This window comes from Sycon ciliatum, chromosome 4 (genome assembly GCF_964019385.1).
Source record: "Sycon ciliatum chromosome 4, ocSycCili1.1, whole genome shotgun sequence".
NCBI lineage: Eukaryota > Metazoa > Porifera > Calcarea > Leucosolenida > Sycettidae > Sycon > Sycon ciliatum.
This window is the reverse complement of record NC_088646.1, coordinates 10875146-10903035: the sequence shown is the minus strand read 5'-3', so window position 1 is coordinate 10903035 and position 27890 is coordinate 10875146. Positions and strand designations below refer to the sequence as shown.

The window sequence follows — 27890 nt, the reverse complement described above, 5'->3', positions numbered from 1 at the left end:
CTCTTACGCTTTAGTACCCGCAGGAGCCTGCCAGTATGTCGTTATCAGTTCATTTCACAGCAAACTGAAGCTGTTACTATGGGTTACTATGGCGTTGCTATGGGTTGCTATGGAGTTGCTATAGTGATTGCGGTCACAATTGCCGTATTCTTGCCTATTCTGAACTTTTATCTGTATTGTTTCGATCCATACAGGGTTGTTGGTGTGAGTGAGTGATGTGTGCTTGAAAAAAACACTCTGATGTTTTGTGACTATATCCACTGATGATACTTCGGAGATGCTGTTGGTGCCACAAATTGTATTGATTTCGCCTTATGCAACTGCCTATCTTCAACCCTTCATATCTGAGTGGTATCACTGTGGATTTCAATAAAATTTTCTGTGTGACCTTGTGATACCCACCACCATCGATTACCGATGATAAACCTGGAAAAAACGCGATTTCAAAAAATGGGGTGAAGTGCCTGTCTGTGGCGTCGAAGTGCAGTACCATTCCGCAGCCTAGCCATGTGCAACACTGCCATGGGCTGTGAACTGGTGCGGGGCGCAAACGTACTTGACTCACGCACACAACGGCTTCATTGAGCCGCAGTATATTATTATTATACAATACCATCATATTTGCCGTAGTGTAGTTGACAAGGTTAGCACGTCGTTCAGGGGAGTGGCTGACACTCCGTCTTTCTGTGTCACGGAATACTCTACTACTACTACTACTGCTGTACATTGTAGTTTTCTTCAAAATGAATGGCCCGAAACTACCCCTTCTCGAAACTTTACTTGTAGCGAGGTGCCAACGTAATTACTTCTTGCAACATTTCTGACCTTAGTTCGTAGTTTCAACCCTCGAGCTTCACTGTCAGCTCTCGTCTTCAATTAACAGGGTGATCACTACTGTAGACCCATGGCGATCCAAGTCAGAAGACTGGCTACCAGTGCTGTTTCAGGAGTGTTCCTTGTGTTCCTTCTGCTGGGAAGGTTTCCGCAGAATGGCGCTGCCAACACAGTCAACACGACCACGGGTCCTGTGTCCGGCAAATCTGCCATCGTGGAAAGCAGAAAGGTACGTCACGGACGATGTTCCTAATTTCCTATCGCTATTGAACAAGATAAATACGCCACCTACAGGTACATGTTCATCACTCGGGTACATCGTAGCAGCTCAGTCCATGTAGTCCATGTAGTGCGCTGAGACAGTGAGAGCTCACACACCCGGGTAACAGTCACTCAGCCAGTGCAGGCTGGTACTTTACTACAATGATTATGTACAACTAGCAGCACCCCCGCCAGCGTTGCCTGGCCGAATGTGGCATGCGGGTGAAGCAAGTACATGAACAGCACACGTGCTCAGCACGTGGTGGTGGCCAGACCGCTGAAGTCCTGGTGAGGGAGGTTCTTCATCGTTGGAAGGAGAAGGAGGGACGTCTGTTACGCCTTCGGGAGGCTGGTCAGGGTTGTCCATCACCTAGCACCTGGTGGCGGATGAAGCGGCTCAAAAAATTCATAAACTTACGACCAAAAGTGCGATGCGCTCTTCACCGCAGATCAGATGCAGAGTGCAGTCAGTGCAGATCTTTTGTATCCTTTTGTTGCAGATATCAGATGTTTCTATTTGCAGAGAACGGTTCACGTGGTCCGCAGCGCTTGTGCGGCTGCTAGTAGTGCTACCTATGGCCTAGGCATAGGCTAGGTGGCTACATGATTCGCACCCTTCGCGTGCTCAGTGCTTCTGCGCGCGGCTGCTACTGCTACTCGTACTGATCGTGTCTGCTATGTATAAGTATAAGCGCTACCACCGGCCGTACCTACACTGTTCGCACGCTTCGCGTGCTCAGCACTTGGTGGTGGCTACACGATTCGAACGCTTCGCGTGCTCAGTGCTTCTGTACTGTGCCTGTGGCTGCTTCCGCTAGCTACACGATTCGCACGCTTCGCGTGCTCAGTGCTTCTGCGGCCGCTAGCTACACTGCACTGTGCTACACTGTTCGCACGCTTCGCGTGCTCAGGGCAGCGCTGCTCCGCAGCGCTTCAGCGTGACACAAAAACACACGTCACAGGTGCCTCTTCTTTATAAGGAGCGTGACACACACACACACACAGACACACGTCACAGGTGCCTCTCTTTTATAAGTAAAGATGTAGCAGATAGATGGTGCAGGCAGTAATAATACATGCAGTAATAACACCCAGTGAAAGATTTGTACATTGATATAATCAGTTTACGTAACCAGGCGCGTCCGCCGGTGCCCTTCACGGGGAGAGGTTCCGGGGGGTCTCCCCCGGAAAATTTTCAAAAAATGAAGCAAAATCCTGCATTTTGAGAGAAAAAAGGGGGGTTCCGGGCACCCAGGAACCTATACGGGGCACGCGCCTAGTAACGTAGTCTCTGTGTCCTTCTAGTTCTAATCTAACCACTCCAGTACATACACGACCATATCCAAGAGTCAGACACTATCATTCATAGTCGTGCAGCCTTTGTTAACAGATCTCAGTAGAATGATGGGATCATGGTGAAGGTCCATCAACTTAGTAAAGTAATAGTTTGCAGCTCCTGTGAGGCCCAGGCCCAGGTCATGTGCGTGTAACGTGCCCTCCTAGTCCTACTCAGTACTGACCGGTATTCATGCCAGAGCATGCAGATCTGGGCCTCGGTCTGGAAATTGCAGAACTACTGCAATGGGAACCAATGGTAACAGCAGATTTGTATACAAGAAGTGAATCATGACGTGACGTGATACCAATTTATACACCAACAGAATTGATGACTCGGCCTATAGCTAGGCTTCTTCTTCTCAAGATGCAAGATGCAAGATGCAGCTGTAGCTAAGTTACTGTACTCAGTAGTGGCTTTTGTCGGCCAATGAAAGTATGACTATGGTATCGGTCATGGGTGAAGCACCACAGTTTCTCAGGCCGTGACAGTTATCATGGTTAAGGCACACAGATATTAGGGTGTTGTGTGCCGAGTGGTGTGCCTGACGATGATTCCAAATTCCGCATTACCCACTCCTGCATGCGCAAATAGAGAACACCAACAAATGCTGTGCCTCCAAAACTTCGGGGAGTGAAAGCACCATCGGGCAGTCTGTAGAAAGTGTAAGACAGTGCCTGAATGCCCATTTCCTCTTCATTGCAGGTAGACAGTTACCAAGGTATTCCGTACGCTGTTCCTCCTGTTGGCAAGCTGCGCTTTCAACCACCTCAGTACCCACATCCGACCTGGGCGGCTGTGCTGGATGCCACAAAGCAAGGTCCAAGCTGCATTCAGCACTTGGAGAGTCAACACATACCAGGTGAACTACATGTCATAGCAAGCGTACAGTCATAACTGTTTATGTACTCTTTTGTTATAGTCACTGCATGCTGTAGACAGTGAGCTGTTTCGGCCATAACTTAACATCCTCATCAGTACAGCTACGAGCTTTAAAGGGGAAGTTAAGGCAAAAATTAAAATTTCACCAGTTGTAGTCTTCGGGGTGCTGAGTCGAATGGTCTTGGTCCGAGGAAGCTGAGACGCTCCCTTCCTACTTGAATCCCAATCGAACTCGCGCACTTCCACCGAAACTGGGTGACTGCGCCCTACTAGATGGGGATTTGTATGCAAAATGTCACTAAAAGCGCCATTTCGTTCTTATAAAAGCACGGATGACCGCGATTGGCCCATATGTTGTAATCTTTTGGACGCTGAGTCGACTGGTTTTGGTCCGAAAAGGCTGCGATGCAGCGTTCCTCCTTTATTCCCAATCGAACATGGTTGAAGAAGCGGTCACGTGCTCCTGGGTGCCCAAATCACCTGGTCACCACGCCAGCAGGTGACAACTTTCACACCAAGGTTCAACTCGAGTTCAACTCGAGTGACAGGACTGCACCCAAAAAAGGTCAAACAGGCTAGTAAGTTGTACCCTGCAGGCACGGTGACCAGGTGACTGGTGTACGCAGGAGCACGTGACCGCTTCTTCAACCATGTTCGATTGGGAATAAAGGAGGAACGCCGCATCGCAGCCTTTTCGGACCAAAACCAGTCGACTCAGCGTCCAAAAGACTACAACATATGGGCCAATCACGGTCATCCGTGCTTTTATAAGAACGAAATGGCGCTTTTAGTGACATTTTGCATACAAATCCCCATCTAGTAGGGCGCAGTCACCCAGTTTCGGTGGAAGTGCGCGAATTCGATTGGGATTCAAGTAGGAAGGGAGCGTCTCAGCTTCCTCGGACCACGACCATTCGACTCAGCACCCCGAAGACTACAACTGGTGAAATTTTAATTTTTGCCTTAACTTCCCCTTTAAGTAAGCCGAGTTGCCAGCCATGGTGCAAAAGTTGCACCACAGACATTAAGACAACTTGTTGCTCTAGTGCCAGAGTGCTCTAACTATGAATTTCCCATTTCGCTAGCAATGGTACATTGTGACGGGAAGTGGGAGTTGTGCTAGGAGCTGAGAGCGAGATATAACAGTGTATTGCCTATGATGTCATAAATATTTCCACTCAAATCCAACCGGAACTTCACAGCATGCAAAAAATAAAATCACGAAACCACATCAGCAAAGTTGCCTTTTTTTGTGAAGCGAGACTATGCATGTGATAGGAAAAGGAACTATATCCAAATGATTACGTATGAAATAACCACCTACACTCAATGGGAGGGCGGGTGGGGCACTGTTATATCTCGCTCTCAGCTCCTAGCACAACTCCCACTTCCCGTCACAATGTACCATTGCTAGCGAAATGGGAAATTGCGCATCGGAGCTTCAAGCTTCGATATAACAGTGTATTCTTCAAAGCGGACAGAACAAACAAAGCCCACGTGGGATAAGCATACTCATGCCCAAGCATGGACAACATTGAAGTATGAACCGTCATTGACAATGACTTGTGGAGTCACGGGACAGGCCCCAGCCTAATCCCCGGAGCTGAGAACGGCTGCACTGTAAGTGGCCGCTGCCGCTGATGCCGGTGCTACGTCCCGGTGGTAGAAACGGTGGAAGGTTGACGCACGCTTCCAGTCAGCTGTATCCATGATCACGGTCGTCGACACTCCGGCTCGAGCTGCCGCAGATGCGGAGGCCCCGCGAGTTGAGTGGGCGGAGAAATCAGAAGTGCTGATTCCGGCCTGTGAAAGTACGTCCTTCAGCCAACGGGCCACGGTCGGTGAAGACTCCGGCTTGTGTGGCTTCCGGAACGACACCAATAGGGATGGCGAGGCGTTGTCCGCCGTACGCCACGATGCGGAGCGCGCAATGTACGCCAACAAATGCTGCACCGGACAGAGCTCCGGTACCGGAAAAGGTGCGAAACACACTTGCTGGAGAGGCTCACCAGAACGCTGTGTCTTCCTTGGGCGCAGCAAGGACAAACGGATAGAACCATCCGATGTTTGGCAGAGGTGGTGAGACAGCATCCGCAGTTCTCCACAGCGATGAGCACCGGCCAGCGCCAGGATCATGGTCAAACGTAGAGTGAGCTGCTTATCGGAAAGCTCGGCTGCCGGCGGCCAGGAGCGCAGCATATCAAGCACCATTTGCACATCCCAGGTGAATGCATACCTTGGCTGCGGAGGACGTAGGTTGTAAACGCCCTTCAGCAGTCGAGACACTGTGGGGTGACTGCCTACCGCTGCTCCATCCATTGGAGGCAGGACCGACGACAGAGCTGACCGGTATCCGGACAGAGTCCGGAATGCCCGTCCATCCTGAAACTGGTCCGCGAGGAAGGCCAATATCTGGTTTAGAGCTGGTCGAGTCGGATCCACCTGCCGTCCACCACACCAGCGACTCCAGCATGTCCAAGCGCTGTCATAGTGACGTGCCGTGCTCGTCCGCCAGGAGGCGAGCAGGAGGTTGGACACCTGATCCGAAAATCCTGACAGCGCGAAGGAATTCCGGAGATGGTCCACGCGACCAACAGCAGCTTGCTGTCGACAATCAGGGGGTGCTGTTCGCCCAGAGGACCCTCCACCAGGTTGGGCCAACATGGGAGCAGAGTTGGAGAGCTGGTGGCCACTTGCAGCAAAGCCGGGAACCACGTTGCTCCCCGCCATAGCGGAGTCACTAGCACGAGCTGAGGAACCTTCTGCATCTGCACTTGCCGGATCACCCTGCCGACCAGCGAGAATGGGGGAAATGCATACGCGCTCATTCCTGCCCAGTCCAGGGAGAAAGCATCCGTAGCCATTGCCTTGGGATCCGGGTGCCAGGACACAAATGTTGGTGTCTGAGCATTGACTCTGGAGGCAAACAAGTCGATACAGCAACCACCCAAAGAGCCGCGAATCCACGAGAAGACTTGAGGGTGGAGACGCCACTCCGAAGAGCTGTGATGGCGTGACCAGAAATCGGCGATCGTGTTGAGCGCTCCCGGGATATACTCGGCACGAAGGGTGATCTGTCGATCGAGACACCACTGCCAGAGATCTGTTGCCACTGAGTTGAGAATCTGACTGTGTGCTCCACCCATGCGGTTGACATAGGCGACCGCTGTTTGATTGTCCATCTGCAGCAGAATATGGCACTTCTGAGCATGACGAGCAAAGCATTGCACTGCAAACATCCCGCCAGGAGTTCCAGGACGTTGATGTGTAACTTCGCTTCCTGCATCGACCAGCGACCGCCCGTCGCCTGGCCTGCACAAACAGCACCCCAGCCGCCGCCCCCGCCATGGGAGGCGGCATCGGAGGCAATGATGAGGGCTGGTGGATCCAGACGTACCGGCCTCCCATTCCAGGTGTCGAGGTACTTCACCCACCAAGTCAGATCGGCACGGGAGTCGGGGTTGAGAGTGATGGCTGTCTCCCACGACATGTTCCGGCGCCGAGCCGAGTTTTTCTGTGCCTGGAGGGCACGCAGGTGTAGAGGTGCTGGGGCTACCCCCGGCCATGCGGAGGTCATCATCCCGACAATGCTGGCCAGCTGTCGAATGGAGATTCCTGGCTCCGCCAAAGCGTCCCGGCAAGACCTGAGTATCTTCGTCCGGCGCTCGTCTGATATCTGAATTGTCAAGGAGACCGACCTCACTTGAAATCCAAGGAAGGTCATCTCCTGAGCGGGAACCAGTACAGATTTCTCGAAGTTCACGATAAATCCGAGGCCGCAAAGAAGATGGATAGCTGAAGCCGTGTAGACCAGCGCTGCTTTGCGCGATGCTGCCAGGATCAGCATGTCGTCCAGATAGATGATTACACGAATGCCAAACTGCCGAAGTGTAGTCACGACTGGGTGCAGAATCTTTGTGAATGCCCAGGGGGCCACAGACAGACCAAATGGCAGGCACTTGAACTCGTATCTCGTGCCTTGCCAGAGAAATTGCAGGAATCTCCTGTCGTCCTGCGCAATCGGCACTGTCAGATACGCATCCTTGAGATCGATTTTGGTCATATAGTCCCCCGGCTGGAGAAGATCGCGCAGGGAATGAATGCCCTCCATCTTGAAATGGTGGTAGGGCAGGAAGCTGTTCAATATCCTCAGGTCGACAACAGGCCGCATCTTCCCGCCTGCTTTCGGAACCACAAACACGGCACTCGCGAATCCTGGCGGCTCCCAGGAATCCACACTCCTGACTGCCTCTTTCTCCAAGAGAGACTGAACCTCCTGAGACATGGCTTGTTGCTCGGAGGCGGACAAGGGTCGGGAGCTGGGCACGCTGTTCTGGGTAGGCTGCGGATGGAGTTCGAGGTGGTAACCTTGAATAGCTCTGAGAATCCAGGGATCGGCAGACAGCTGCCTCCACTCGCTGGCGAAAAGGGCTAGGCGACCCCCGAGGGGCAAAGCCCAGTCCTGCGCCGAGACAGCGAACCGCATCCACCAGTCTGGCAGCAATGACTCGGCGACCCAGACCTCCTCCGGCACTAACATTTGCACCGCTGGAGGGAGGAAATGGCTTAGGAGCGGCCCCGCTTTGCTGTGTAGCTGGTGTTCGCTCCTTGCCCGTCCTGCTGCCTGGTCGGGGGGAGCATCCGACCTCGGTTGGCATAGCCCCGACCTGCTGAGCTGTACTGGGTCTGATTGTACGGGCTGCTGTAGGGCTGGTACCGGGAGCCACCGCCGTACCTGCTGACCCCGGCCCCTCGAAAAAACTGGCGTCCACCCGCTGGTGGTCCTCCAGAGCCAGACTTGCTGGTGCTCGGCTTCGGGGGAGCTCGAGCGTCCTTATATTGTTTGACCACCAAGCCCAGAGCCTTTTGGGACTCCGCCTTGGATTGGATGCGGTCCATCAGCTCTGGGCCGAATAGGGCCGTGCCTGCCTTGTCGAAAGGCTCCTCCGCCATAGGAACAAGGCTCTTGTCCAGGTGTTCCAGGAACTCCTGACGCCTCAGCACGGATATCTTGTTATTGGCGTTGCCCAGAAGGGACAAACCAGCCGGCACCATATCCAACACTGCTTGCGGATCCAGGCCTGTGCCAGCGTCCTGCGCTGCCCTGGCTTCCATCATTAGAGCAGAGAGGGGACCTAAACAGTCCAATACATTGCTCTGCAGCGAGTACAAGGTGTTGTCTCGCGACTTCTTGAAAGACTGCCGAACACCAGGCAAATTCATCACTTCTTGGTCCAGCTTCGGTGTGACCGCCACGTCCACCTCAGGCCGGGGAAACTGTTCCACCAGGTCCCTGCGCTCCTTGCTTTTCAAGGGTTTCCTGAAACGAGTTTGCAGGAACTGCTTGATCTCTGAGGACACCGGAGCATGCTCCGGGTCCTCTGTGCTTACGTCCACACACGAGGGTGCCTGCCCACTCGTGGTGTCGTGCAATTCAGCGTCACTCGAGCAGGCCTGCCCACTCGAGGAGCTAGGTGGAAGTAACAAACTTCCACGAGATAAACCAGACTTGGGCCTGCCCAAGGAACTGGCGATCTCCTGAGATTGAGTGCCTGCACCCAACCTGGAAACTTCGGAATCCGATTCCCTGGATCGCGAGGACTGGCCCTCGGCCAGGCTCGGTCCACCTTCCAAAACACGCAAACGATCATTGATAGGACCAAGGAGGTCTAAACTTGACGGCTGACGAAACAGCTTGACGGATCGTGTTTTCGTCCATTTCTAATCGCGAGAGAAGAAGAGCCAAGATTTACTAATCACTTCGGTCGAGCGGAAATAAAAAAGGCAACTTTGCTGATGTGGTTTGGTGATTTTATTTTTTGCATGCTGTGAAGTTCCGGTTGGATTTGAGTGGAAATATTTATGACATCATAGGCAATACACTGTTATATCGAAGCTTGAAGCTCCGATGCGCAACGGTAGCGAGCAATGCGTAATGCAGCAGCACTAAAGCAGCCTACCAAGAATGCTCGACAAGACAAATGTCGAGGAGCGAGATACACTAGTTATCACATACAACAGCAGCCACCCTAGTTAATAATTATACAAATCACAGTGAGTACACCATTACAATGATTGTAATGGTGGACTCACTGTGGAGCGTGTACATGCCATGTACACGCTCCACGTGTTCATGTTGTTTCTCTAGGTAGCACGGTTCTGTTAGTATGGCTCTGGATAGTATGGTTCTGCAGTGTGCACCACAGCGAGAAAGAGATGCTCTGCCATTGGTGCCCAGCCATTTAGCTTACACCACCCGCATGGTCGTTAGAAGCGGTGCTGCTGCCCCACCGGGGGAAATCACTGAACACAGGGTTTACTGGACTCAATCGAATACACGTTTATACTAGTATTCCATGTGCAATGCCTAAGACCAATCAATGCAGCCAGTAACGTTACCGGTACCTGGTTTCCCCTACCCATGGATGCAGGTGTAACTAATGAAGACTGTCTATTCATCAACGTCTTCTCGCCGCAAATCATCGGCAATGTAAGTCCACCAGGCTGCATAGTAGGCCAGTAACATCACGGGGTCTGTTGTGGCCCGGGTGCAATAGAGCCAGACAATGCAGCATTCATTTCCCATATTTTGCCTTGCGTTCACGGTGCCCCTAATGGTTCACACAAATCTATGTATTATTTCACCTCACGGCATTTTGAGTATCTATATAATATTGTGTTACTTGTTGATTTAGGTTTGCCAGTAAATCCTTCGGAAGAGATGGCAACGGAAACGTTTTTAAACGTTTCCGTTGCCTTAAAAGGATACTTAACCTGTGCGAATGGTGTGTGTATTGAATGCGCAACTAATTGTGTTGATTACAAATCTATGTGGAGTAAATAATTCAAAGAACAGCAGATGTTGAAGTATTATACAGGCTGCATTAAGCATTGTACATGAACTGCTTTCGAGGGTTGTGTACGTTAGTTCTGTGATAAAATCAGATTTGTTCTCCCCGCTGCTTGCAGACCTCATCATTGCCGGTAATGCTGTGGATATATGGCGGTGGATTTCGTGACGGTTCCAGTGCATTGTATCCTGGCCTGACGTTGGCAGCGCTCGCTAATGTGGTTCTTGTGACCTTCAACTATCGCGTTGGCGCCCTGGGATTCTTCTCGTCTCCAGCTGATAGCATACCGGGCAACATGGGACTATTGGATCAGTTAGCAGCCATGCGGTGGGTCAAGGACAACATAGCGCACTTTGGCGGCGATCCGTCAAGAGTCACTATCTTTGGTGAATCAGCCGGTGGTGCTTCAGTCGCATTGCATCTGCTCAGCCCAAAGACGCAGGGCTACTTTGTGCATGCCATTGCCGAGAGTGGCTCGTCACTGTGCCCCTGGGCATGTCAACTTCCAAAGCATGCCCGTGAAGGAATGGTGGCGTTCGCCGAGCAACTCCGCTGCACAACTGTAGAGGGCATCAATATGGACTGCCTGAGAAATGCCTCTGCCGACACAATACTCTCCGTGCAGAGTGCAGTCTACGCAGAATGGGAGACAATGAATCGAAACGCACCATTCATTCCTGTTGTAGACGGAGATTTCCTGCCACTAGACCCAGTTACCGCTCTGCAGACAGGGCATTTCCAAAGTAAAGTTGAGGTACTGACTGGTGTTAACCATGACGAGTGGTCGCTGTTTCTCAAGAAGCACTTTGAAAGCAACCCAGCACTGAATGAGTCCGCATACAATGTGTCAATCCAGCGGTACACGGAACGTGGCTTCTGGGGGTTTCCCAATGTGACGTCCAGTCCAGCCATTACCGAGGCAGTGAAGTTTGCCTATACAAACTGGACAGATCCGGAATCGGATGAGGCCCGCCTGCAGCAACTCATAAAAGCCGGAACTGACTTTGCCTTCATTTGCCCAGCGCAAGCAGAGGTAGACTATTGGACTGCATCGAGTGGAGGTGCAGCGGCGGCTGCACCCACGCTCTACATGTACCAGTATTCGCATGCTGATGGCTTCTCTCCAAGCTGGGCAGGAGTACCACATGCTGCAGAGGTATAGTCTTTTTTAAACATCCTGGATATGAAGTATGAACAGGCGAATCCAACAGGGGAATGGAACACGTAACACGTCGGATATCGGACACCTGTGTGTGTGTGTGTGTGTGTGTGTGTGTTCTTGTGGATGCGTGTATGCACCGTTCTAAAACACGTACTCTTTGACGTACTCCTTTATCCCGGATGGATTATACTTGCATGCAATTCATTATGATAATTATGTGTGTAACACCTGATCACTGCTTTTGATGAGTATGTGCATCACGGTGCAGTACAAGTGACTAGTAGGTTAAAAACTGCTTCGGCCTTTGCTTTTGTACTTTCACTGCAATCCTACTGTACTACAGGTTCCATATGTGTTTGGCCTGCCACTGGTACTACCTTTTGAAGCAGACAGTGAAACCAAATCTCTGATGGACGGGAGAGCACAAGCCAGATTGCCAATCTACACAGTCGCGGACAAAGATGTCAGCCGCAACATCATCAGCCTGTGGAGTGCATTTGCTTGGAACGGGTAAGCCCACGCATGGTAGAGCATCACAGTACTTCTCTTGGCCGTCTGCAGAATGAATGCTGTTTGCATACCTTTTTGATAGTCTCTAGAAAACTGCAAGGCGGTTGACTACCAACGTCGTTCTACAATAATTATGATTTACTGATTTCCATCCACTTCTGAACAGTTATTGGTTTCTTTATTTATGGATTCCCCAAAGGCCGAGGCCTAAGTCGAGGGGGTCTCCGTTCATGGCTTACTGGGAATATATCTGCAATGGTTTAGAGTGTGTGATGGGAGTGTAAGTATAAGTCTTGGCGTACGTAACAGATATGCACTGTCTACCCCGTATGATACACACGCCCCAGATATGTTGAGCTAGACCACCGTTGAGCTAGACCACTGTTGAGCTAGACCACCGTTGAGCTAGACCCGGTAACCGTGACAATGCAAATGGCGGATTGTAAGTTATGACTGTGGTGTTATATTGCCATCTTTTGCTTCCAGCAATCCATCAAGTGGCCTACCCCATAACTCCAAGATCACACAATGGCCGGTGTACACACCCAAGACAAAGCAGTACCTCAACATTGACACAGAGCTGACCGTGTCCAGTCATCTCCACGCCGACAAGTGTGCGCTGTTTGCACGTCTTGCTCCATATCTGCATGAGAACTGCCCAGGAAAGTGACACTGTGAAGAATTGAGATAGACTGAACATTATGCTTCTTTTGTACCATTACTGGCTTTAGAGAGTAGTGTCCACATCTTTCTGGTCATGTGACACCACTGTTTTTTTGTATAAAGTGATCATGGCATGTGGACGGTGGAATAAATATGGCTGACATCATGTGACCCTATAGATGCAAGCATGGAGCCCTACACATACACACGTATGGTATGTGTAGGGCTCCCTGGATGCAAGGGTTTACTGGAGTTGGGACCAACATGGCTATCCAGTATGGTTATGTGATGGATGTGAAGCCGCTATAATTCATTTTCATGGCTCTCTCTCTCCCCCCCCCCCCCCACACACACACGCACATCAACAAAAGTGTTTTCGGGAAGTTCAAAAATTCGTTATCTAGATACCTTGTCCAGTTCCTCTAAAACCCTTCTTTTTTCCCTTGGATCATTCCAAAGTATGAACATCGTCGCCAACAACTATATGTATGGGATTATTCCTTGACGTTGTGGCAAACAGTGCTTCCCCGTTTGCAATTTTTCTGGAGGTTTTGCAATGTGCAGGACACCAAACTTGAATCATTTTCATAGTTCACAGCTTTTTACTAAGGGTGAAACGACTACTAGTATACCGAATACTCGCAATAGTATTCATTACAAGCTAACGAATCGATTATTCGAAGCGTTTCGATTACTCGATTATGCATACAGCATTATTGATTATACACGTATGATTGTAGATCGGCCGATGTGCGAGAAAAATTCTCTTCTCCACAGGGTCAATTTTAAAATTCTAAATTTTCGCATTTTCAGCTTCTATTATAAATAAGGCTTTTATCTGTGGAAGAAATAATCGAAAAATAACCAATAATGGATCGATAAAGGTGTAGGTTATTCCGTAGTCAAAAAAGTGTAAACGTTTCACCCTTACTTTTTACCCAGAGCCCCAAGGGCTTTTTCCATACACGGATTTTTACGTACATGCGTAAGTATGCTGATCACGGATTTCCTTCACGGGTTTCCTTCACGGGTTTCTTTCTGAGAGCGGAAGGGAGGGTATTTCAACATTCTGCTCCTAGATAGCATTGGAATAAAAACCAAGCCTGGAAGGGCATGCGTGTGCCATAGCATCAGCATGTTCCCATCAGAAAGAAAGTGGAAGCGGATCAGTCTGGGTGAGGCCATGAGACCCCTGGGACAGGAAGTTCCAGTCAAGCGGTTGGCGGTCCATAGCGGATCTGCAGTGTAACCTGGTCGAGAGACAGTGCCCGAGTCTGCTCAGGTTTCAGCCACCACATGGTCTCTGTAAGACTGCCCGTGACCATTCTTTGCCCATCGAATGTTTTGAATGTCCAAGACTACAGCTGGTTTCAGTGAATCAGTGACCACCGGGCCACAGCCAAAGAGCACAATATTCCAGCCTCATTGGCTCAGTGGTCGCTGAAAGCGGACTTCATCTCTGAGTCACTACAGACAGTGGTTGGTGTACACACTCTCATTGGCTTTGCAGAACTCCTTGATCTACTCCACACATTGCACCAGGAGAATGATTATGATTGTACGGTGCTATTTCCTGCTAGAGACTGTGACGACTCAGGGAGAAGACCACCACCAGGGAACATACCACCAAAATGACTATGTTTTGTTACCCGTTTCCATTCCCAGCTTTGCGGTGGTGCGGTGCAGCCAGGTACGATGTGATGGTATGGATCTTTTGCTAGCTACTAGTATCATGAACAGTTGAACACTGTCAAACACAAGCACTTTGGCAGCGTCCAGGGTACACTACCGGTGTAACTCTGTTACCACTACCACTAGTACTAGGTACATTGTTCTTTTTAAAAGTTTAAAATAATTAGTACCCAGGGATTAGCTACTACTTGTACAACCAGACGCTTTCCTGTTCATGAAGACAGTCAGTAGTCTGCCATGGTCGACAACACAGCTTAAATCCAGCTGCTCCCAACTGCGCTGGTCAATTTCCGTTTTGCAGGAAGAGAACACAGGCAGGCTGAGGCAGCCAGGTACTCCGTGTAGGTCCAGCTTGAATCTGTTATGTCGGATTAATGTACAATGTACGACACCCTGACCTTAGCTACAAAACGAATGGCGTTTTCCCTTCATCGGGATCCCGACTCCCATCCCGGCCTGTCTAGTCATCGCTCGGCAAGGGTCGCAAACTCGCATTGCTAAATTCCGTGACCTACCGTATCAGTATCCACCTCCGGAGCTCCGGAGCTCCCCGCATGCTTGCCTGTGCAATGCAATCCGTCTATCCGGCGACAAACGTTGTTTGTCATGTCGCGGATTACACCATACCAGTCATAGTGGTGTCCTGATGATCTGCAAATCTCGTGCCAACAGAAGGCCTGTCCACGATACGACCTCCTTGCTTACCGCTGCTGCATGATCCCAACAACACAGGTTTGACTGCGGCAGTAGTAGAAGAGAAGGTATTTCGCTTTCGCTCCTGCACGTGTTTCGTTTTCGCTGCAATACTTTGTTGCAACAGGAAAGAAAAGAGACTAGTTATTGGCACTCTGGTAGATCCACAGGCCAAGTCTTCACTTTGCGGCAAAGATACTAAGTTGGTAATAGTAGCGCTGGCCAGGGCGTGCGGAGGGCTGAAAATAAGACCGTTATGTCCCAGTCTCTTGGCTGCCGGCCTCGGCAGCTGATGTTGGCTGTGGCGTTGCTCCTGCTTACTCAGTGGAGTGGTTTAGCAGAGTCGCAATCTGAGGAGATTATCTCAACGACCGTTGTGAATACAGTCTACGGACCAGTTCTCGGAGAGATTACTCGCATTTCAGCGCCCGACATTCCTTCGACATTGGTAAGTATTCCCTCGAAACAATCATCGCCTTCCATTCAGTGAATGCGTAGCGACTCTACGCCGTGGATGTGTGGAAAATACACCTGACAACCACAGGTATATTCTACGCTTGAAGGAGCATCATGAGTGAGTGAAGTCTCCGCGGGAAAGAATCTTGGTAGACTTTGCAAGTCAATCTTTATCTGAGGCTTGTCGCTCCCGTTCTACCATAATTCGGTGACGAGACTTGCCTTGTGCGGTATACAGTGCATCGTGGTTAGATCTGTCATTATTTTACAACAGTTCAGAAACCCAGAGCAGTTCAGCGGAGAAAAACTCGCTATGCGATTCACAGAGCCACAGAGATAGTTGCACCGCGCTGTTGCGTATGTACACTGAGGTGTTGACCATGCTAGGCTTTGGCCCTGCCCTGGCCCTGTACTGCCCCCCCCCCCCCGTGCAGGCTGCTCAGTTCTATGGATTTGTATGGCCTACATTCCTCCCTTTAAAGGCTAAAGAGCTGGAGGTTCCTGAATACAACCGTGCACTTCGAACTACAATCTCATTCAATACTAGGCCATCTTCAGTGGTTGTGTGTGTGCTCCGTTTTGTTGTCAACAGCTCAAGAGATTCAGGGGAATTCCCTTCGCGGCTCCTCCGCTGGGAGAGTTGCGCTTTGCACCACCTCAGCCACCTCAGAAGTGGAGTACAGTTCGTGACACCACACAGTACGGGCCGAGCTGCATACAAAATGTCGGAGCTCAGAGAATTACTAGTAAGAAGCAGCTGCTATGTTTACCACACACCATGCCATGCTCCGCAAAGATGTACCCACCACCTCACGTTCCAAGCTATAGGTGTATGCACCAGCTGGTGGCATGCACATACTTCTAGACCGCTGCTGGGTGCAGTTCAGTTGGCGGGCATGTGAAATCCACCCTCGTAGAAAAAGAATAGATGTGGTCAGTGTCACACGCACGTACGCGCGCACACGCACACACACACATGCACACACATATACACACACACACACACAGTTACACAGACACACACACATACACAGTTCGTAGTGCTACTTGTAATAATGTAATGACCCAAATTCTATCGTCCACTCTCCTTGATTCCTTCTCTGCAATCGGTACTGACAAAGACCACACCATTATAGAGGTTATGGGATTACATGATCAGTTAAGATGTTTAGTATGGAGTGGCAAAGCTGTGGTGCAAAGCTGTGCTGCAGAGCTGTGCTGCAGAGCTGTGCTGCAGAGCTGTGCTGCAGAGATGTGTTAGTGTTGGTTTCTTACTCAATATTTTGTGTCCATCAGCAAATCTGCTGACTCACACTATATTCTCAGTGGTTAAGTTAGTGTTAGCACCAACAAGTGAATCCACTGACTCGCTACCTTGATACCTCTCTCAGAACCTCCATATTATGCATGTAGCGAGCTGAACATCACTCACCTCCTTGTGGCATTTTGGACAATATCTCGTCATACGTTCTGCTCTGGTTACTTGCCTAATATGGTCATCTTGGCTGTCTATGCTATGATTATGTTTGCTAGGCGGGACAAGCGAGGACTGTTTGACTCTGAACATCTATTCGCCAGTTTCCAACGTAAGACGTGCAAAAGGTTGACCACACGATCTACACACTCAGCAGTACATGTACATGTACTTCGATGTGATGAAAATGTCTGGAATGTCTCCTCTGACTCGTGTTTTCCTAAGGGCTGGGCTTTCTTGGGAAGTTATTTGACATCACCTATTGCGGATAAACTTAACTTGCAAGTTTTATATTTCAGGCTTGGAGATGGGGCCACAATATAAATTATGGAGGAGAGGAAGCTAAGAGCAGTAGCACGGGCTCAAAAAGGCGAGTTCGGAATACCACTACCACACAGGCGGCTCTGGGAAGGTTTTGGGCCAGACAGAGAGTCGAATGGTCTTGGTCCGAGAAAGCTGAGACGCTCCCTTCCTACTTGAATCCCAATCGAACTCGTGCACTTCCACCGAAACTGGGTGACTGCGCCCTACTAGATGGGGATTTGTATGCAAAATATCACTGAAAGCGCCATTTCGTTCTTATATAAGCACGGATGACCGCGATTGGCCCATATGTTGTAGTCTTTTGGACGCTGAGTCGACTGGTTTTGGTCCGAAAAGGCGATGCAGCGTTCCTCCTTTATTCCCAATCGAACATGGTTGAACAAGTGGTCATGTGCTCCTGCGTACACCAGTCACCTGGTCACCGTGCCTGCAGGGTACAACTTACTAGCCTGTTTGACCTTTTTTGGGTGCAGTCCTGTCACTCGAGTTGAACCTTGGTGTGAAAGTTGTTGCCTGCTGGCGTGGTGACCAGGTGATTTGGGCACCCAGGAGCACGTGACCGCTTGTTCAACCATGTTCGATTGGGAATAAAGGAGGAACGCTGCATTGCAGCCTTTTCGGACCAAAACCAGTCGACTCAGCGTCCAAAAGACTACAACATATGGGCCAATCGCGGTCATCCGTGCTTTTATAAGAACGAAATGGCGCTTTTAGTGACATTTTGCATACAAATCCACATCTAGCAGGGCGCAGTCACCCAGTTTCGGTGGAAGTGCGCGAGTTCGATTGGGATTCAAGTAGGAAGGGAGCGTCTCAGCTTTCTCGGACCAAGACCATTCGACTCAGCACCCCGAAGACTACAACTGGTGAAATTTTGATTTTTGCCTTAACTTCCCCTTTAATAAAGTGTGACTCCTACCCACAAGAACAGTATACTAGTAGTAAACGAGACTCTAGTGGTTGGGACTTATGTCACCTCGACGATTCATGATCCAGTACTGCATGTACAGACCAATTTCATCATTGTGTTCAATGTGCTGATTTCCAATTCGGGGCAATATCATTTTAATATCCCGTGCTGTTTTGTAAGCACGGTGTCGACCTCCCATGTTCACTTTGAACTCATTTCCCTCAAAATTTTGTTTTGCACCTTTTAAAACACGGAGTTAAAACACTTTCTCTGTCCTCTTATTGTTTAAATTTTGTTTTGCACCTTTTTATGTAGTTTACGACGGACACCTTCCCAGTCATGGTGTGGATCTATGGTGGGTCTTACCGTGACGGCAGCAGTGTTCTCTACGATGGCTCAGTGTTGGCAGCGCTGGGTAAAGTAGTGGTCGTTACAATCAACTATCGACTTGGCGCTTTTGGATTCGCCTCATCCACCATCCCGGACAAAATCAGTGGCAACATGGGATTTATGGATCAGCAGATGGCACTGCGCTGGGTCAATCAGAACATTGAGACATTCAGTGGCGATGTTGCCCAGGTGACTATATTTGGCGAGTCAGCAGGTGCCGGTTCTGTCAGCTTGCACTTGATCAGTCCGAAGAGCCAGTCGCTGTTCCGCCGTGCCATATCCGAGAGTGGCTCCATGCTGTCACCCTGGGCTGTTCAGAATGCGGCCGACTTGACGCTGTCAGTACAGGCACTCGCTCAGGGCTTGCAATGTCTGACACCAGGTCTCTACGTTGACGTAACGTGTTTGAGGAACAAAACGGCAGAGGAGATACTCACTGCGCAGAATGTTATCTATGACTTTTGGAAGAAAACCAACCGCCAGCTACCGTTTACGCCAGTGATCGATGGCGCTGTCCTTCCCTTGGCACCGGATTTAGCACTGCCAGCAGGTGATTTCATGCCCCTTGAGGTGTTGTCCGGTGTCAACCAGAACGAGTATGGCCTGTTTGCTGCGTACGCAATAGCAGCACGCAATCCTCCCGTGCCATCAATCAACAGCACTGAGTTCAACGCGTCCCTGTCCAGTTTCACTAACCTAGGCTACTGGGGATTTCCCCCAGCGGGCTTGAGCAAGGCAGTCCATGATGTCATCAATTTTGAATACACCGAATGGGAAGATCCAAACTCCGGCGAGGCTCGTCTGCAGTCTTCGATTACTGCTGGCAGTGACTTCAACTTTGTGTGTCCTCTGCAACAGCAGGCTGACCAATGGTCCAAGGCCCGGTTTGCAGCACTTGGTGCTAAGCTGTATATGTATCAGTTCTCTCACAAAGACGGGACATTCCCGGACTGGGTTGGTGTGCCGCACGCAGCTGAGGTGAGTAGCTCCCAGGCAAACAGCTATTCTGCTAATTGTAAATTAATAGCTCCATAGCTGCATAGAACATATGGCAGAAAAGGTCCAATGCTGTCCGCTGGTCCCATAATGAAATTTATTCCCGTAGCTATGCAGAAGACGTTACTTCAGTAACGTCTGGCGCTAGCCAGGGTCCACACAGCTTTAATTTGGTGTTTGTTTGTTTGTTTGTTTGTGTCACGCCTGGCGCTATCCCGTATCTGTCCCGTACCGTACCATCAAACACAGCTGGCCACATACAGCAGGCCGCAATATTCAAATAGGGCTTTCAAACGCAAGATCATAACATGAAGCAACTTGGAAGAATGAGTATGAATGCGAAAGATATGGGAGAATGCATGTAGGGCGATAGTGCGGGTTCGAATCCCAGGTAATGCCTGAAAAAATAGGAGAATTGAAAAATTTATAACATCCCTATTCTTTTTTTGCCGTCATCAAGGTGGTAGACGGTGTCGTATTACCCTCAACCGTACCTGTCCCATACCTGTCCCGTACCTGTCACGTATCCCGTACCGTACCGTACCATCAAAGACGGCTGGCCACAATGCATATTCAAAATAGGGTTTTCAAATACAAGATCATAACGTGAAGCGACTTGGAAGAATTAGTATGTATGCGAAGTGTATCGGGGGATACATGCAGGGCGATAGTGCGGGTTCGAATCCCAGGTTATGTCTAAAACGAAAAGTAGAAATGTATAAGAATCTATAACATCCCTACGCTTTTTTTTGTCTAGGTCATCAAGGCAAAAGAGCATAGCGTAGGGCCCTGAGCTTCCAAGCTCTCTCGTTTATTTCACCTTCCCTTGGCCAGAGAATATAGGCCAATATGGAGGGAGGGGGGGGGGGGGCGAGAGCCAGCCATGGCAGTAGGCATATTGACAACTATGAAGCATATTACAATAGAGAGAAGTTAAAATCCCCCTATCCAAAGATATCCTTCACTAACTATTGGCTTATAGCGGCAACATTCCCGACTAGCTGATAACATACTGGAGAACTTGTCGAAAAGCCATCCTTGTAACTCAGGTCCGAGTCAGGGGTCCGAGAAGAGCTCCCGGATCTGACTAGTTTTCTGCACTTGTCCTCATGCTTGAGTTGAACACTACGAGGTGTGGGAGCAAGCCTGCCTAAAGCCTTTTAGGTCAGGACAGAATGTGAGTGTATTGGATCAGACATGGCTCATGCTGGCTAGCAAGGGATGAGGATCAACATGCATGTTGAAGCATGAAGATGAGCAGCGACAAGCGCGTGGTTGCATCCGATTATTCAAGTGGAATGCACATCATCATATACCAGTAGTCCAGTATGCATGTGTGTCCATTGGCTTCAGGTGTCAAACGGGACGGACGTGTTATTGGAGTCTGATGGAATCTCTCTCTCTCTTTCTTTCTCTCTTCTCCTGTTGTTTGAATTATAGCTTCCGTACGTGTTTGGTGAAGTGCTCATGACCAATTATCTGGCAAAACCACTCACAGGACAGTTGTATTACGTGACTGAAGATGACCGCAACGTCAGTCTGACCATGATCAGCATCTGGTCTGCCTTTGCACATACTGGGTAGGTGCTATGGGTATTCTAAATATTTTTAAATCTCAGGGGGTGGTTGACGTTTTTGGTGCTCCTCGGAACAGCTTTCCGGGAGCCCCCCGCAGCAGTTTTACCCTTCTACCTTTGTCCTTGCTGAAACTAAGAATGTCCCTGGACCAGAACCTTGATCTTGCCCTGATCGGGTACCAGGAACTAATCGCCATCGCTGAACGCAAGTCCCTGGACTCCCCTTCGAGCCTCGCCCGGCCAGAGCTGGTGCAGGCACTGCGGAAGCACGGCGTTGGAGGGAAGCCCGTCACTGACACCGGTACGTCGTGGATTAATGACTCTAAGCTAGATAGCCTTGCTAACACTATCCAGGCCTTGGCGGGGGAGATTGCCTCCATGAGGGAGGACAGGGATAGCATAATTTTGTCCTTGAAGCTGGAAATTTCGGAGCTGAAGGGGGAAGTGCAACAGCTTCACCAGCAGCAGTACAATGGTTCATCCAAGCCCGTACACTGCGACACTCCAGACATGCAATCCCGTTGTACTCGTACAGTGAGTACGAATAGCACACAGCCAGAAGAGGATGCACGCACTCTACACAGCAGGTCAACTAGCACTAGCAGGGCCACCGTACCTAACACCAACCACATGGAACGCAGGAACATACCCGTACACACTGGTAGAAATGCAACAACTGGGGGCGCACTTACAACAGCAGGCGCCGGTGGTGCACCAGTACAGCCCACATGTACTCAGGGTGCTGCTGGGAGCACAGAAGGCGATCCCCATCAGAACAACTGGCAAGAACAGCGGCGAAGGAGCAATAAATCAGCGGCCCACAGCGATCCCATTGCCCGGGCAACAAAATCCAAAGTTGTGTCTGTCTACAGAAAAATGGCCACAGAAAACCCCAACCCCAACACACTCACTGGCACACATCTTCCCAAGCGATGTGCCTTCTTTGTCGGGAATGTTAGCCCTGGAAGTAAGGCACAGTCCATTGTCACCTGGTGCGCTGATAGGGGCGTTGATGTATACGCATGCACAATTGCCGAAACCCAATACTTTGGTACCTGCTATGCACGCGTTTCTGTCGCGGAAGAGTTTGAGCAAACGCTGCTTGACAAGGAATTCTGGCCCGACACCATTGCGCACACCGTCCGCAAATGGCGCTATGCCGACTCCGCTAGCAAGTGATGGGTCCTCGGTCACCTAGCCAACAGCTAAATCCTCTTGCCCAACCCTTTGTGCCCCACGCAAGTTCATCACACCCTTCCCCTCATTGCGTTACATATTCTTCTATATCTAGTGGTCATATTCCACTTGCACCACCATTCCTTCCTGATTCTGGACGACAAACTACTAAAACTCCTAATCAACAGCAGCTCCACGACGCCCCCTACCACAAACTAATGTCGGTCTTCACCCCGTTGAGCGCTCATGCTTTCCCGTTTTTCCCGGACCACGCACATTCTATTAACATTGTAACTATCAACTGTCGCTCTGTAACAAACAAACTTCCGGAATTGTACGCAATATGTGATGCCAACAAGCCCACCATAATATGTTTAACAGAAACCTGGCTAAGCCCGTCACTTTTATTCAGTGTTCCAGGCTACACATGCTTCCGTAAAGACAGATCTACACATAAGAACCTGAGATCAAACCTACGTGGCTATGGTGGCGTGGCCATTCTCATACGTGATGGGACATTTCCACATTGCACCCGTCGCCATGACCTTGATTCTCCCCAAAGCGAGGCCGTATGGCTTGAGCTTGGTGCACCGGCAGGTCTCCGGGCCAATCCGCTACTCATTTGCTGTCATTACCGCCCCCCTTCACAATCCCTTCTTGATATCACCTCCTTTTGCGACACACTTACCGACACGCTGTGTTCCTTGGACCTCTCTTTATTTGATGTTTTTCTTACCGGTGACTACAATGCCCACAATTCTGACTGGTGGAGTGGTGACACCACATCGCGTGCTGGTACGGAGCTATCACACGTGTTCTCTAGCTTTGGCCTCCAGCAGCTTGTCAATTTCCCCACCCGTGTCGCTCCGAATGGAAGACTGTCCTGTCTGGACTTGCTGGCTACGAACCGCCCCCTCTCTGTACGTTCTGTTGACGATGCTGCCCCGCTTGCTGCATCGGATCATTTGCAAGTCATTACAACGCTAGCCTACAACATTGCCACTGCTAACACCTCTTACAACTGCTCTCAGACTCCTACCCCTCCGCGACATGCCTTCCGCAAGGTTACACCCTCCACTTGGTCAATCATCAACTCTGCACTTTTTGCCTGTGACTGGCATCTTTTATTCACCTCCACTACTGTTGATGAAGCTGTGGAGAAGTTCACCACAGTTCTTGATGACGTGCTCTCCTTCTATGTGCCACAATACGGAGCAAGACCCGCTACACCCAAACATGGCAGCCACCACCCTCGTCAGTCCAGCCGTGACCCCAAGATCCCTTGGCTCGACAAAGATCTCCAAGGTGCAATTAAACTCAAATACGACTACTACAGCTTAAGTAAGAAGTACTCCACCTATGCTAATATTTCTTTATACAAAAAACAGCGCAATCTGGTGAAGTCATTGTCACGTTCTAAGTATCGAGCATATTTACGTTCGCTCACTACCACCCTATCTCACCCCTCTTCCAGGCCTAACCTGTATACCTTTGTTCGCACTCAAAGGACAACTAGTACACGTCAAGACATACCACCGTTATTAGCTTCCAATGGTTCGATGGTGACTGACCCCAAGTCTATAGCTAATACTCTCAATACGCAATTCACATCAGCTGGTATTCCAGACGACCATTCCTCTCCAATACCACCTCTGCAACGTTCTGCGACTGTGCCTTCTGATCTGCGCTCTATACATACCACCACATCATCTGTTCGCAGCTACCTAAAAAGACTAAAAAGCAACAAAAGCCCTGGTCCTGATGCCCTACCAAATGAAGTTCTCAAATTTCTGGCTCCATCTCTGGCGTACCCACTGTGCCTTATATTCAACCTTTCCTACTCCTCCGGCGTATTTCCTGATCGTTGGAAGATCGCTAAGGTCACGCCCATCTACAAGTGTAAAGGCTCCCGATCACAAGCCTCAAACTATCGTCCAATATCTCTTCTCTGCTCCCTTTCAAAAGTATGTGAAAAGGTATTTTACGACCAGTTGTATTGCCACATTTCACCATGCCTTAGCCCTTCCCAATCTGGCTTTCGGCGCAACGACTCAACCTCTGACCAACTAGCTCGTCTAGTACAAGACATTGCCACCCTTCGTGATGCTCGACACCATATTGCTCTCTGTTTCTTTGACTTGGCAAAGGCCTTTGATACTGTCTGGCATCGTGGCCTCCTTGCCAAGCTACATATTGTCTTTGGTGTGTCTGGCCCTGCTCTGTCCTGGCTGGAGTCCTATCTGAGTAGCCGATCCCAGTTTGTTTCTGCCCTCTCCATCAACTCTGATCCTCTACCAGTGTCTTCTGGAGTTCCCCAAGGCTCCATACTTGGACCTCTTTTGTTCGTAGCATACGTAAATGATTTACCCTCTATAGACCCAGGTGTCTCGTTATTTGCTGATGATACAACCCTACTGTCAGCATCCTCGTCCTCAGCGGCTCTTGTACCTCGAGTGTCGGCTCAGATATGCAGTGTCCTACGCTGGATGCAAACATGGCGACTTAGACCCAACCTGACTAAAACCGAAATAATGTTCCTTCCCCCAATCTCATCCATGTCACTTTTACACCATCCTGATTTCCCAGAACCCATAAAGGTTGTTTCCAACCATAAGCACCTGGGAATAATGCTTGATGATCGTCTCTCTTGGTCTTTCCATATTGATGCTCTTTGCAGCCGTTCAAGCTCTGCCCTAGGTGTTATACGTCCCCATTGTTTCCATCTTCCTTTCAAATGTAAAATTTTGTTTTACAAACTGTACATCCTGCCTCTTTTCATGTACGCTGCTGTTAGCTGGTGTGGCTTGTCCTCGGTTCTCGCTGAGCGTCTCGAAATCCACCATAGAAAACTTCTTCGTATCCTGTTTAGTCTACCCCCTCTCTACTCTTCTGCTTCCCTGTATGTCCTTGCAAATGCTTGCCCACTGTCGACCCACCGTCAAAAATTAATTTGCACTTTTGCTCACAAATTTAAATTAGCTCTACACCCTCCTCATCTTAACGTGTATAACTGGTTCCGAATCACAGATGGCTCCCAGACAAGATGCTCTGTTGCCCTCCCCTTGGCTAAAACGTCCTCCCTTGTACGCTCTCCACTCTTTGTTGCTTACTCTGCTTGGCTTGCGCTGCCCGCTACTACGCGCAATGCCAGTACCCTGGACGCATTTAAATCTGCTCACTAGATTCACCATCACCTGTCCCTCCCATGCTTCTCCGTCTTGACCATTACTTTTCTTCTTTTATTCACCATGGTTGGTTAACACCCACATCTCCCGTACTGGCTGATTTTCTTCTCATGCCATGAGGTGTTGTCTATAATAATAATAATAATAATTCATGGGGTAGATGCCAGGGTGGTTCACTGGGTGCCGGGATGCCAGGGTGGTTCACTGGGTGGATGCCAGGGCGGTTCACTGGGTAGATGCCAGGGCGGTTCACTGCTGAGTCGACTGGTTTTGGTCCGAGAAGGCTGCGATGCAGCGTTAAGCCCTTATTTCCAATCGAACACGGTTGAATAAGCGGTCATGTGCTCGTGCGTATACCAGTCACCTGGTCACCGTGCCCACAGACTACAACTTACAGCCTGTTTGAGCACGTTCCTGTCACTCGAGTTAAACCTTTGAACCTTTGAGTTGAACCTTGGTGTGAAAGTTGTAGCCTGCAGGCACGTAGGCCAGGTGACTGGTGTACGCATGAGCACGTGACCGCTTACTCAACCGTATTCAATTGGGAATAAGGGCCGAACGCTGCATTGCAGCCTTTTCGGACCAAAACCAGTCGACTCAGGGTCCAAAAGACTACAACATATGGGCCGATCGCAGTCATCAGTGCTTGTATAAGAACGAAATGGCACTTTTAGTGACATTTTGCATACAAATTCCCATCTAGTAGAGCGCAGTCACCGGCCCCAGTTTCGGTGGAAGTGGCGAGTACGATTGGGAATAAAGGAGGAAGGGAGCGTCTCAGCTTCCTCGGATCAGGACCTTTGTCATTGCTGTGTGATAATTGTATTACTGGCTCTGTCCACTGGACATAGAGCACTGCACGCAGCCTGAGGACCTTAGAAAACTGTCTCTTACATCATGTGGATAGAAGAGCAAGGTCAAATACGTCAGCCGGGGTGTTCCTGGGTCAAATACGTCAGCCGGGGTGTTTTTGGGTCAAATACGCCAGCCAAATACGTCAGTCGGGGTGTTTCTGGGTCGAAATGGAAACTATACTGTGTAGTGAAGTGGTATACCGGTCAGGCACTGGCTACCAGTATACTTCAATGATTCATTCCCCGGAGTGTACTGCTGCAAAGATCTTTTTGAAATGCATGATATAATTGATGCTACTCTGGGCTGGACTGGATAATATCGTCACTTCACTGACCCACTGTGCTCATGCCATCGGGCCTTGCTAACAGGCAATAAGGTGATATGCCAATGGCTGTGGGTATGTGGGTATGCACGCATATGTGTGTATGTATGTGTGTGTATGTGTGTGTGTGTGTGTGTACGTGAACGCCACTGCTCTGTTCTTTCCATCGCTGTTTTCAAAGTGACCCAAGCAATGGATTGATTGAAACCGGCGCCAACTTCACAACCTGGCCAGTGTTCAACTCCACGACACGCCCCTACGTTGACATCAGCATCAACCCAAGCCAGGGCAGCTTCTTGCACAACGAGAAATGCCAGATGCTGGCGCAACTCACACCCAAGCTCATCAAGTACTGCCGTACTGATCCAGGACCAAACTCGCCGCTTACACGTGGAACTGAAGCACCACCACCCGAACAGCCCTGCTCGAGCAAGAGCCAGGCATACTTCTACGCCACCATCATCCTGGCAATCGTTGCTGCCATGTTCCTGGTCGAGATAGTCTTCCTCTCCTTCCGGGTTCACGACGCCAAGAGAAGAGCCAGGGAGTATGACGTGCGCAAGGGTCTGATGAGTGACTAGCCACGCCAGGCCTACTCGACCACGCTTGCCTGTTTTTGTGGCTTCATACAGACAGGCGGGTCTGAGCCATCTTGATGTTCACTGCAGTCAGACGCGAACGGCCGATGGCACGGCAGGATGGCGGCATTGTGATTACGACTTTGATGATTTGTAGCGCAGGGACTGTGTCTAGTATAGACTGCTTTAAATAGCTGTATGACCCCACCTTTTAGAGCACTGTCATGATTTCCAGCAGATTTCTTCATGTTAGGGACTACTGGTACATACATACATGTACCTGAACAGTCTATTATACTACATTACGAGTACTAGTGCTGAGGACCGTGAGACGGTATTGCAAGTGTGCCGCATTCTATGCATTATACAGTACAGCACACCGTTTCACAACTCACCCTTTGCTTTGTTGCCGCGCTGACAACATATGCATGGTTGCTAAAAAAAACACATTAGCTCAGTACCCGGCAACCTGCTCTCCCATTTTCGTTGGCTGCTCCCCGAGCCCGGCTTTGTACTCTGAGATAGTGTGTTGGGCTATGTATGCAAACAGCTCGGCACTTTTCTTTACTCATGCAACTGTGCTACTGTGTGACAATGATCTCACAATGATCTCACTTCTCAAATTGTGAGGGTGGCGTGCTTCTTCCTGCTCGTGACGCTTGGATAGTACTTTTCAGAACCGTTGGAAACAATTTTGGATTCGCCTGGTCATACCATATTCTTTCTTTATTTTTGTGTATGATAGTATAGCAGAAAAACGTGA

General features: G+C 49.8%; 1 protein-coding gene across 1 annotated transcript; it reads left to right on the top strand.

Annotated features, from left to right (window-relative positions):
• The first annotated feature begins 877 nt into the window (after positions 1–877).
• Positions 878–27890, top strand: LOC135813403 (uncharacterized). Its single transcript, XM_065326499.1, has 13 exons — positions 878–1063; positions 3137–3293; positions 9745–9803; positions 10283–11320; positions 11670–11836; positions 12323–12502; positions 14165–14202; positions 15088–15332; positions 15933–16086; positions 16874–16926; positions 18364–19416; positions 20875–21014; positions 26731–27890. Exons 1-13 carry the CDS (start codon positions 905–907, stop codon positions 27128–27130), a joined length of 3843 nt encoding a protein of 1280 aa, XP_065182571.1. The 5' UTR covers positions 878–904; the 3' UTR covers positions 27131–27890.

Coding starts and splice junctions, on each gene's coding strand:
- LOC135813403 (XM_065326499.1), top strand. CDS start 905: ATGGCGATCCAAGTCAGAAGACTGGCTACCAGTGCTGTTTCAGGAGTG. Junction 9,804..10,282: donor CGCCGCAAATCATCGGCAAT/GTAAGTCCACCA, acceptor CGCTGCTTGCAG/ACCTCATCATTGCCGGTAAT. Junction 14,203..15,087: donor CAGCCAGGTACGATGTGATG/GTATGGATCTTT, acceptor AAAGATACTAAG/TTGGTAATAGTAGCGCTGGC.